Raw genomic sequence first — 12,136 nt, 5'->3', positions numbered from 1 at the left:
TCGAACCCAGAATCCTGGAGCACCACCTTGACTGCGCATCACAGGACATTAAGCATAGGCCTACTGTCCAATAGTTTCATGAAGACAAGTTTGCGAAACTATAAGACGTATAGGGTGCCAAGTTACTTACCTCACGCGGTAACAGAACACGTGAAGTGTTTCATTTGTTAGATTTTACATCCAGAAAATATCACCTCATACTAAGCTCTATACGATTAGTTTCACAATAATGCCATGTTCTCGCCAAATTTACTATCAGTCGCGACTTCAATATTTTTGTATGGCTATGTGGCATAATTTACTGATTAGCCAGCGGGCAGTGCACTTTTTTATCACAAAGCAGAATCTACACGAAACGGGGGGTATTCTTATGTGTTGATTATTCATCCTGTTGGGATCGATTCCTTAAGTTTTAGTAAACTGTAATTTGAGCCAATCTTCACTATACATGACTATCGAAGTACATACAAGGCAAAAATTATTGTATAGTATAAGCCATAAATGTATTATAGGGCATGTGTTACTTTTACTGTGTGGCTGTTAGTCCCTTACCTTTCATTTTCTGTCCATTAACTTTTGCACCCGTTAATCAAGTTCAGTGCCCTGGGGAACAGAGACTATCCTGAGCGCATCTGGCACAACGATGGGACAGCGCTGCGCATCGCAAGCCGTATTTATACACATACAGAGCCCAATTACGTATAGCCAATAAAACTAACACACACTCGTATCTGTTCACACTGCGTGCTGGTCGAGCAGAGGTGAGCAGCCTCCTGGAGGTGGGAGTGAGACTGCCGGTGAGCTGTTGTTCCTGCCGAGCGCCTCTGAGCGTCACGCTTAGCTCAGGCACGAGTCTTCAGCGGAATCTACGGACTCTGAACTCTCCGCTCGCAGCAGCGCGTTTGATGCTCAACTGAATTATTCGGACAGATCAAGCGAGAAAAGAAGCAAGGAGAAGTCGATTTCATGGAAGTTCAGCTCTAGCAATATTTTCCCTCACCATTTCTCCCCTTTAATTCAGTTGATTAAAGACGAATCAGATGAAGAAATACTGCAGCAGAGAAACTGAAGTGCTGCGCAAGCCAGACTTGAAACGACAGTTCATTCTGTCAGTTCATGTCACACGAGTTGTACTCGGCAATTCCTGCGTGGCTATATCTTCATTTATGGCAAACGGTTCAAACGTGTAGTGAAGAAACTGCACTAACCCTTCTTGCGTCTGTCTGTCCCAAGTTTTGAGGATGCAATTGATAATACTATTGTTGGTCAAACTTTTATCTGTGAGAACCTCACGTGCATTTGACCTGGAAGTCTGCCCTCCAATTTGTGAGTGTTCTGAATGGAAGACTTTTAAAATTACCTGCACGGATATTGACGAGATTCCAAAGTTCCCTCCAAGCACAGAGACTGTGTGAGTAGCATTTTATCCAAAGCATGCATTTATCAGTCCTGCAGTCAAAGATCCAGGTGCGGGTTGGCATCACGTTTTTCAGCGGAGATTCAGATTTGTTTTATTATTATTTTTTTACTGTTTCATTGTTAACTAATGTGGATAAATATATGATGAAAATAAATATCGTGTCCGTTAGGTTTATGAATATGCAATTGATCGTGTCTGTCGCTAAGTGTAAAGTATGTATTTGCCCCACAGGTACATTGGAAAGGATGACATGATGGAAGTAAAAGTGATATTTTATTTAATATTCACGTTGTTGCAATTTATTTAACTTTTATAATTCTTGGAAGGCACAATCTGTAGTGATTTCGCTGCACAAAGCCAGAGCCTTGGGATTGAATCCCAAACCTGATTACTATCTGTGTGGAGTTTGTATATTCTTCCTGTGTCTGCCTCAAAATATAAAGCTTCAGGCAGGAATTTATTGAAACCTCATATGGTAGATGACCTGATCTACTTGATTTGTCAGTACAATGACCCAATAAATTGAGCAGGCATCATCCTAGAAGCTGATGGTGCCCCACATCGCACATTTCTGCTGGTGCACAATTCAAGAATGTTGTCAAGTTTCTAGGTTAGGTTGATTGGTAATTGCAAACTGACCATGGATTTAGGTATGTGCGCCCAGTGATAAATTGGCATCGTGTTCAGGGCTGGGCGGCACTTTGGTGCAGTGGGTAGCGCTGCTGCCTCGCAGTTATAGGAGACCCGGGTTCGCTTCCCGGGTCCTCCCTGTGTGGAGTTTGCATGTTCTCCCCGTGTCTGTGTGGGTTTCCTCTGGGTGCTCCAGTTTCCTCCCACAGTCCAAAGACAGGTGAATTGGCAATCCTAAATTGTCTCTAGTGTGTGTGCCCTGCGGTGGGCTGGCACCCTGCCCAGGGTTTGTTTCCTGCCTTGTGCCCTGTGTTGGCTGGGATTGGCTTCCAGCAGACCCCCGTGACCCTGTGGTTAAGATATAGCAGGTTGGATAATGGATGGATGGATGTTCAGGGCTGGTTTATGCCTCACTCCCAGTGTGGTGGCCAGGATAAGAATTGACCGTGAGGGGAATTAAGTAGGTTTCAGCATTTTATTCATACTTCATGTTTCAATCGTCTTTTACTTTCCCATTCTTCCTCTTCACACCATTAGACTTTCTGGCCTTATTATTTTGTTTATATCTATCAAAAATCATATTTTTTTCTTGGTATTTTTAAGTAATATTCATTGTTTTCTTAATTTGCAAGGTACTTTCTGTTATTGGTATATTTGTCTATTTTAATATGACTTTTTCTGACTTTGTGTTTTTTCAAGCACTGTCAGTCCAATCAATTTATGAAATGTGCTCTGCAAATAAACTAATCATTCATCCATGCATTCACTTTTGAACCTGCTTTGTCCATGGCACAGTCATAGAAGGCTGGAGCTTAGCTTGGCACCCTAGAGTATAAGCTGGAATGAATCCTGTCACAGACTTAAATTAATTAACATTATACAACAAAAGAAGCATTATTTAAAACTCCAGTTGAAAAAAAATTTAAAGCCACTTGTAATTGATGGCGGGCATTGGCAGGTGTCCCGACTGGGACAGGGCAGGGAACAATACCTAGCCGGGAGGCCAGTATAATACAAGAACAGGGGGAGACAACCTATCAGGAATACATGCTCCTGTGATACAGTAGATGGCAGCATCCCTGGGCAAGGTTACTTGTACAGACACCTGTAAAGGTCTTTGTCGGCTCCACGCTACCTGTTCCATCTGGGAATCTCTCAAACCCAGATCACTGATAGTCATAACCAAGATGAGCCAGGCAAATGAGGACACAAACATCCAGCCAAGGGGCATGTGCAGTAGTGACAGTGCTTTTACTAAGACAATCCAAATTACCAGTGTAGTGATTCAAAATGTCCACCCAAAAATTAAACCATAAAATAAGTGCGGTCATGAAGGTTAAACCCAAGTTCAATAAGCATTCTGTTATTGGCCGACAGGAATGGAACCCGACTTGGTCTTCTGCTGTTTTAGTCCATCCATGTCAAGGATCGACATGTGCATTCAGAGACGCTCTTCTGTATACCTCGATTGTAACGAGTGGTTATTTGAGTTACTGCTGCCTTTCAATCAGCTCAAACCAGTCAGGCCCTTCTCATGGACGTGAGCCCACAAATCTGTGATGCCACCATGTCAATATGGTCCAAAATCCCTGAGCAATGTTTCCAGCACCCTGTTGAATCTATCCCATGAAGAATTATGGTATTTCCGAAGGAAAAAGGGGGTCCAACCTAGTACTAGCTAAGTGTACCTAATAAAGTGGCCAGTATATATATAGATGTATACGTATATAGATGTATACATCCATAGGTCTGAATCGCACTCTGATTATTTGGGTGGTCAGCCATATATCCTCCATGCCTTCTATATAAGGAAGGATGCTCATATAAGAATCCATTGGAGATACCAAATGCCTTTGGCAAGGCGTTATTCTTTGAAAACTATTCTGCATTTTTAAGCAGGCATTAATTTCAAGCTCATGTGATAGATGACCTGATCTACTTGATTTATTGTAAAATACCATTAGACAGCTGTAAAGACAGCATCCTGTTGCAGTGGGTGGGTCCAATTAAAAATGTGCAATATTTTCAGTGTTCTTCTCTTAGTGTAGAACATGGAGGTAAATAAGTTGGAATTTCAGTGGTTCAGCTTCCAAATGAGGCACACACTCCCCTAAAAGTCAATGTTTACATGTATTATGATTTAAACAGTGTGACAGATAGGGGTCGCTGTTGACCCCTGAACCCTCAGTCAACACGTTTCAGACACCAGGTAAAAAGTCCCAATAATGAATTTATTAATATAATACTGTGTACAAAGCACCTCCACTATTCTCAATAAACAATACATCCATCCATTTTCTAAACCGCTGAATCCAAACACAGGGTCACGGGGGTCTTCTGGAGCCAATCCCAGCCAACACAGGGCACAAAGCAGGAACCAATCCTGGGTAGGGTGCCAACCCACCACAGGACACACACACAAACACACCCTAGGGCCAATTTAGAATCGCCAATCCACCTAACCAGCATGTCTTTGGACTGTGGGAGGAAACCCACGCAGACACAGGGAGAACAAGCAAACTCCATGCAGGGAGGACCCGGGAAGCAAACCCAGGTCTCCTAACTGCAAGGGAGCAGCACTACCACTGCGCCACCGTGCCGCCCTAAACAATACAGTAATCAACAATAACAATGCTCCAATCAATTCTCCACTCCCAGCAGCTCCGTCACCCTTCCTCTCAACTTGGCTGTCTGCTGGGATCTCCCACAGTCCTTTTATACTCCTTGACCTGGAAGTGCTTCTGTCCCTCAGTCCACATGATTTCATAGCACTTCCGGGTCAGGTGAAAACTCCTTCTTTTCTTCAGCCCGGAAGTGCTTCGTTTCTTCCATCCCCGTGACTAGGGAGTACTTCTGGGCTATGTGGAAAATACAACTCCCTGTTCTTCCCTGCAGCGTCCCCTGGTGGGCCCCACGGGCTGTGAAGTAAAACTCCAAGATCCATGATGCCCTGCTGGAATTGGGGGCACCTCCATGTTACAGGGAGGACTCCATCCAGCGGCGTGGGGGTATTGGCCGGGATAAACTGCCGGCCATATACCACAACAGTTAATTTCTGGTTTAAGTATTGTTATATGGTGGCGCAGTGGGTAGCGCTGCTGCCTCACAGTTAGGAGACCTGGGTTCGCTTCTCGGGTCCTCCCTGCGTGGAGTTTGCATTTTCTCCCTGTGTCTGCGTGGGTTTCCTCCGGGTACTCTGGTTTCCTTCCTCAGTCCAAAGACATGCAGGTTAGGTGCATTGGCGATTGTAAATTGTCCCTAGTGTGCGCGCCCTGTGGTGGATGTAATGGATGGATGGATATTGTTATAAACATAATTATAACTAATATGACAACACAAACTAGTATTTGCCAAAAGTTTAAAATGAGGGCATCATTTCTAATTTAGTTGCACTGTCATTGTATTGGCTCAATGTAGGGCAATGCCATCACAAACTGGCATGCAGTTGTTTAAAGAATTTCAGCTGAGAAATCCACAGATTTACAGAAAATCTGTAAAGTCACCTGCAATGTTCTATATTGTGTTTTTTATATCTCACAAACAGCAATGTTGATTTCATTGAAATATGGATCATTGCTTGCTAATTTTAATTTTGAAAAACAACTTAAACCTAAACTGTCCAGCGCTGTTAATGGTACACCGGTACCAAAAGACCCTCCAGGGCAGATTTTTGGAGATGACAACCTGCCAGCTGAGTGTGCCTGACAGAACACGATTACCAAACACATTAGAGCTGTAGAGTTACCGGTTGATGTTAGAGTAACCTCAGTCTGCACTGACCTACCAGCACATATCACCACCCCAGCTAGAACTCGGAGACTGTGGAAAGTAGCGGAAGCCATGGCTAATTATCAAAACTGAACGCAACGGCCTCTCCTCTCTGAAAAGAGTATGCATTTTAACGGAGAAGGACATTGATGCAAAAGTAAATAACCAGGACCAGAATACACAGAAGAAAAGACCTACACTGATAAAATAAAAAGAGAGCCTGACATTAATACAAAGTTACATTGAGAAGCAGTTTCGGTTAGATTTGCCCTACACCTTCACAGCTCACCTTTTTTTGTGATCTCAGTCCAATCACACCTCACAGCTGCCATATCCTGAAAATGGCCTACAGTGAGCTCCCCTAAATGCCAAGGCATAATTTGCAGCCTGGTGTGATTCATTCTGTCTTCTTGTGCCCATTTTTGGAAAATGTCTTCTGTTACTGTAAAAATATGTTTACCAAACGTATTTAGGAAGTTCAAGCTTTTATCTGTTGCAGTCTGGCAGGTCATATAATTATTTTCTGCATACCAAAATACAATATATCTCGGACTGTACATTTTTTGAAGTTCACCTGTTCACAATGTTCATTCAAAATTCAGGCCAGCTGTATCAAAGTCATTTTATTTTAACGTGAAAATAATAATGTAACTTAGCCTAAACAGAACTTCTGCTTAATATGATACCAGAAGGGCACTCACTGCTTGATCCAATGATTATCCAGTCAGGCCGTATAACACTGGCCTGCACCAAAATCCTGCAGCACAAATAAATTGGTGCACTTTATAAACTTAAGTGTCCTCAGTCCATTGCTGAAACTGGAATTTCTCTATCACAAACCGTTTCCATGAGACATCAGATTCAGTGAAAAAACACCATTTTTTTTAAATACAGTAGGTTGAATTTTTTATGACATTAGTATTTTTCATGTTCAGAAAATAGTATATGTAAGTATATTTTAAGCTGAAACATTTTCAGTTTTCCTTGGTCTTAACATTAGATGAGATAGAAATAACCCTTTACCCTCTATCAGTATTTTCTCTCTCTTTTGATTACTTAAAAATCACCAGGTATTTGCAGTGCAGCCAAAAATTACTTATACACTGTGCAAAAATGGTCAAAAATGGAAATCAAATTGAGGATATTGAAAAACTAACTTTATAAACTGTGTAAAATGTTACAATTACTTGTGTGTTATGTAAAGAAACAAGAAAAACTTTTATTCAAAACATATTCTGGAAGTGTTTTCAAACTATACTGCTCAAAAGAATTAAAGGAACACTTTTTAATCAGAGTATAGCATGAAGTCAATGAAACTTCTGGGATATTAATCTGGTCAGTTAAGTAGCACAGGGGGTTGTTAATCAGTTTCAGCTGCTGTGGTGTTAATGAAATTAACAACAGATGCACTAGAGGGGCAACAATGAGATGACCCCCAAAACAGGAATGGTTTAACAGGTGGAGGCCACTGACATTTTTCCCTCCTCATCTTTTCTGACTGTTTCTTCACTAGTTTTGCATTTGGCTACAGTCAGTATCACTACTGGTAGCATGAGGCGATACCTGGACCCTACAGAGGTTGCACAGGTAGTCCAACTTCTCCAGGATGGCACATCAATACGTGTCATTGCCAGAAGGTTTGCTGTGTCTCCCTGCACAGTCTCAAGGGCATGGAGGAGATTCTAGGAGACAAGCAGTTACTCTAGGAGAGCTGGAGAGGACCATAGAAGGTCCATAACCCATCAGCAGGACCAGTATCTGCTCCTTTGGGCAAAGAGGAACAGGATGAGCACTGCCAGAGCCCTACAAAATGACCTCCAGCAGGCCACTGGTGTGAATGTCTCTGACCAAACAACCAGAAAGACTTCATGAGGGTGACCCAAGGGCCCCATGTCCTCTAATGAGCCCTGAGCTCACTGCCCAGCAGCATGCAGCTCGATTGGCATTCGCCATAGAATACCAGAATTGGCAGATGCACCACTGGTGCCCTGTGCTTTTTACAGATGAGAGCAGGTTCACCCTGAGCACGTGACAGAAGTGAAAGGGTCTGGAGAAGCCATGGAGAACATTATGCTGCCTGTAACATCATTCAGCATGAGCAGTTTGGTGGTGGGTTAATGATTGTCTGGGGAGGCATATCCATGGAGGGTCACACAGACAGCTACAGGCTTGACAAAGGCACCTTGGCTGCCATTAGGTATCAGGATGAAATCCTTGGACCCATTGTCAGACCCTATGCTGGTACAGTGGCTCCTGGTGCACGGCAATTCCTGGCCTCATGTGGTGAGAGTATGCAGGCAGTTCCTGGAGGATGAAGGAATTGATACCATTGACTGGCCACCACACTTTCCTGACCAAAATCCAATAGAACACCTCTGGGACATTATGTTTTGGTCCATCCAATGCCACCAGGTTGCACCTCAGACTGTCCAGGAGCTCAGTGATGCCCTGGTCCAGATCTGGGAGGAGATCCCCCACAACACCATCTGTCATCTCATTAGAAGCATGCACCGATGTTGTCAGGCATGTGTACAAGAACACAGGGGCCATACAAAGTGCTGCGTACAATTTGGAGTTTCTGCAATTCAATTTTGGCAAAATGGACTAGCCTGCCACATAATTTTTTCACTCTGATTTTTGGGGCGTCTTTGAATTCAGGGCTCTGTAGGTTGATCATTTTCATTTCCATCAAACGATGTGGCATCCTTTCGTTCCTAACACATTGCCCAGTCTATATCAGTATAGATATCCAGGAGGATTTCTTTTTCCCATTGAGATCTGATGTGTTTTCAAAGTGTTCCTTTAATTTTTTTGAGCAGTTTATGTTATTTATTTATTTATTAAGAATTATTTGTATACATGACCATTCACACAGTTGAGCGAACATGTCACAATGGAAGGAGTTCTCAGTGATTACTGAGCTCATTTAACAAAACGCATAACAGCAGGTACTTGGGTGCCTTTGTGGTCATTCTCCACACAAGCATTGTAGGGTTAGTTGAGTTTCCCAACATGGCTTAAACTGCTGAAATACCCAGTGCATTGAGGGAAAGAGTCATAAAATGACACAATTAGAGTCTTTCTGTTCGAAACATATGAGGCACACTACCGTGCACTACATCATTCAGAAATTCAAGAAGTCTGGTGAAATCGTTAAATTGGTTGGTATAGGGAGAAAAAGAAAGACCAGTTCAAGGACAGACAGGTACATCAAAGAGCTTGCCACGAAAAAACGAAAGTTGTCTGCTTCACAAATTTTAAATCAAGTCAAGGAGGCTACTGGAATTCAGGTTTGCACTTAAACAATAAAGAACAGACTGAATGAACGTGGGCTGCACAGAAGGGTTCCTCATAAGAAGCCATTTATAAGTAAAAAGAACAAATTGAAACATCTTAAACTTGCCAAAGAAAATGATGACAAGCCTATCTTCTTCTTCTTTCAGCTACTCCCGTTAGAAGTTGCCACAGCAGATCATCTTCTTCCATATCTTTCTGCCCTTTACATCTTTCTCTGTCACACCCATCACCTGCATGTCCTCCCTCACCACATCCATAAACCTTCTCTTAGGCCATCCTCTTCTCCTCTTCCCTGTCAGCTCTATCCTTAGCGCCCTTCTCTCAGTATACCCATCATCTCTCCTCTGCACATGTCTAAACCAACACAATCTCACCTCTCTGACTTTGTCTCCCAACCGTCCAACCTGAGCTGACCCTTTAATGTACTCATTTCTAATCCTGTTCATTCTTGTCACACCCAATGTAAATCTTAGCATCTTCAACTTTTCCACCTCTAGCTCTGTCTCCTGCTTTCTGGTCAGTGCCACCATCTCCAGGCCATATAACATAGCTGGTCTCACTACCGTCCTGCAGACCTTCCCTTTCACTCTTGCTGATACCCATCTGTCACAAATCACTCCTGACACTCTTCTCCACCCATTCCACCCTGCCTGCACTCTCTTGTTCACTTCTCTTCCACAATCGCCATTACTCTGTACTGTTGATCCCAAGTATTTGAACTCATCCACCTTTGCCAACTCTACTCCCTCATCCTCACCATTCCACTGACCAACCTCTCATTTACACACATGTATTCTGTCTTGGTGGTCCTACTGACCTTCTCTGGGGCATATCTCCACCTCTCCAGGGTCTCCTCAACCTGCTCCCTACTATTGCCCACAATGTCATCAGCAAACATCATAGTCCATGGGGACTTCTGTCTAATCTCATCTGTCAACCTGTCCATAACCATTGCAAATAAGAAAGGCCACAGAGTCGATCCCTGATGTAATCCCACCTTCGTCACTCCTACCACAGACCTCACCACGGTCACACTTCCCTCGTACATATCCCGTACCACTCTTACATACTTCTGTGCCACTCCTGACTTCCTCATACAATACCACACTTCCTCTAGAGGCACCCTGTCATGTGCTTTCTCCAGGTCCACAAAGACGCAATTCAACTCCTTCTGGCCTTCTCTATACTTCTTCATCATCACCCTCAGAGCAAACATCACATCTGTGGTAAATAAATAAATATATAAACAAACAAATAAATAAATAAATGTGGAGGGTTACGTCAGGAAGGCATCCGGTGTAAAAGTTTGCCAAATCAATATGTGGACAACAATTGACAAGCCTATCTACTTCTGGAAATCAATTGTAAGGTCTGATGAATCCAAATTCAACATGTTTGGATCAGATGGTCATCAAAGAGTGTGGCGCAACTTGAAGGAGGAGTATAGCCACCCAGTGCTTAAATCCAACTCTCAAATCTCTAAAGAACACTTAACATTTTTGACAGAAGTAAATCTTTTTTTTCAGACCTGTGTAATTAAACAACCCGCTGAAAATTGAGTTTTAACAGGAAGAATGTTTTCTTTGCTATGTGCATAAATATGATTACAGGAAGAATGGGAAGAGAAGTGCTATGCATACTCAAGCTGAAAGGATTCATGAGCAGCATGGGATTTGTTTCCCATTAAGTCCTGATTTTTAGCGGTGCTGTGTGTCATGTCTTGCCACTAAAGCATCTCTCTTATGAATCTATGGATGTGCCACAGGGTGTTAAGACAAGAAAATCAGGTTGTTATTTACTTGTTACTGCAATACAAATGTATGGCTGGGGGCTCCATTGGGGAATTATACAGATATCTGCAAATAAGTCTAATTTTATTAAATTCAATTTATACTTACTCAGGGCACTTCCACTTGAGAGCCATGTGCACTAAATATTAATGGCAAATAGAATATGGCTAAAAGCCAGGCAACATAAACCCAGATCTGAATGTTAAAATCTACATAACATAACATTTTCAAACCTGCCTAATGTGATTGAAGGTCACAGGGACTAACATCTGTCTAGGTAGCTTTAAGTCCAAGCCAGAAACCAGCCCTGGAAAGGGTGCCAGTCAACTGCATGGTTCACTTATATAGAGTACATACTCACACAGGGCCAATCTGGAGTTGTTAATCAACTTAACATGCACATCTTTGTAAATGTATGTAGAGGTAAACCCACACAGAAAAGGAGAAAATGTACAATCTATGCATGGACAAGACATCCAAACAGCTGCACTAACCACTGGGCTGCCATTCTGCCTGCCATGCTAAAAATACAAAGACGTATAAAAGCTGTTTTGTCAGGTTTGGGCCCAACTATATGAATTATATCCATCCATCCTTCCATCCATTATCCAACCCGCTACTGTATATCCTAACTACAGGGGTCTGCTGGAGCCAATCCCAGCCAACACAGGGAGCCAGGCAGGAAAAAAATCCCAGGCAGGCCGCCAGCCCATATATGAATTATATGTATGATCATATCTGTTGTATTAATAAGTATTTTTTTATTTACTTATTTTTAAGAATATATTATAACTAGAAGTCCAATAGCGTCCAAATAATGTTATACCAAATGTCACCGATAATAAAATGTTTGCAAGCAGCATGTGGCTGGGGGATAGACCCAGCCAGGATGCCTGGAAGGCAATATATATGTACCCCCCAATCTGAATCTGGTCACGGGGGTCTGCTGGAGCCAGTCCCAGCCAACACAGGGAACAAACCAATCCTGGGCAGGGTGCCAACCCACCACAGGACAATTTAGAATCACCAATCCACCTAACCTGCCTGTCTTTGGAATGTGGGAGGAAACCGGGGCACCCGGAGGAAACCCAAGCAGACACGGGGAGAACATGCAAACTCCACGCAGGCAAACCGGGTCTCCTAACTGCAAGGCAGCAGCGCTACCACTGCGCCACCGTGCCACCCTTATAAATTTTCTCTATGACTAATTTGTGAACATGCTACATAAAAA

At 42.9% G+C, this 12,136-nt stretch overlaps 1 protein-coding gene across 1 annotated transcript in view; it reads left to right on the top strand.

Annotated features, from left to right (window-relative positions):
* Positions 1-761: 761 nt before the first annotated feature.
* tshr (thyroid stimulating hormone receptor) overlaps positions 762-12,136 on the top strand; it is a 215,308-nt gene continuing 203,933 nt past the window's right edge. The window contains exon 1 of the mRNA XM_039741715.1: positions 762-1,411. Coding sequence (XP_039597649.1) covers positions 1,242-1,411 — 170 coding nt within the window. The 5' untranslated portion in view covers positions 762-1,241. The remainder of the gene's footprint in view (positions 1,412-12,136) is intronic.

This window comes from Polypterus senegalus, chromosome 18, assembly GCF_016835505.1.
Source record: "Polypterus senegalus isolate Bchr_013 chromosome 18, ASM1683550v1, whole genome shotgun sequence".
In the NCBI taxonomy this organism is placed as follows: domain Eukaryota; kingdom Metazoa; phylum Chordata; class Cladistia; order Polypteriformes; family Polypteridae; genus Polypterus; species Polypterus senegalus.
This window is presented reverse-complemented; position numbering and strand designations above follow the sequence as displayed.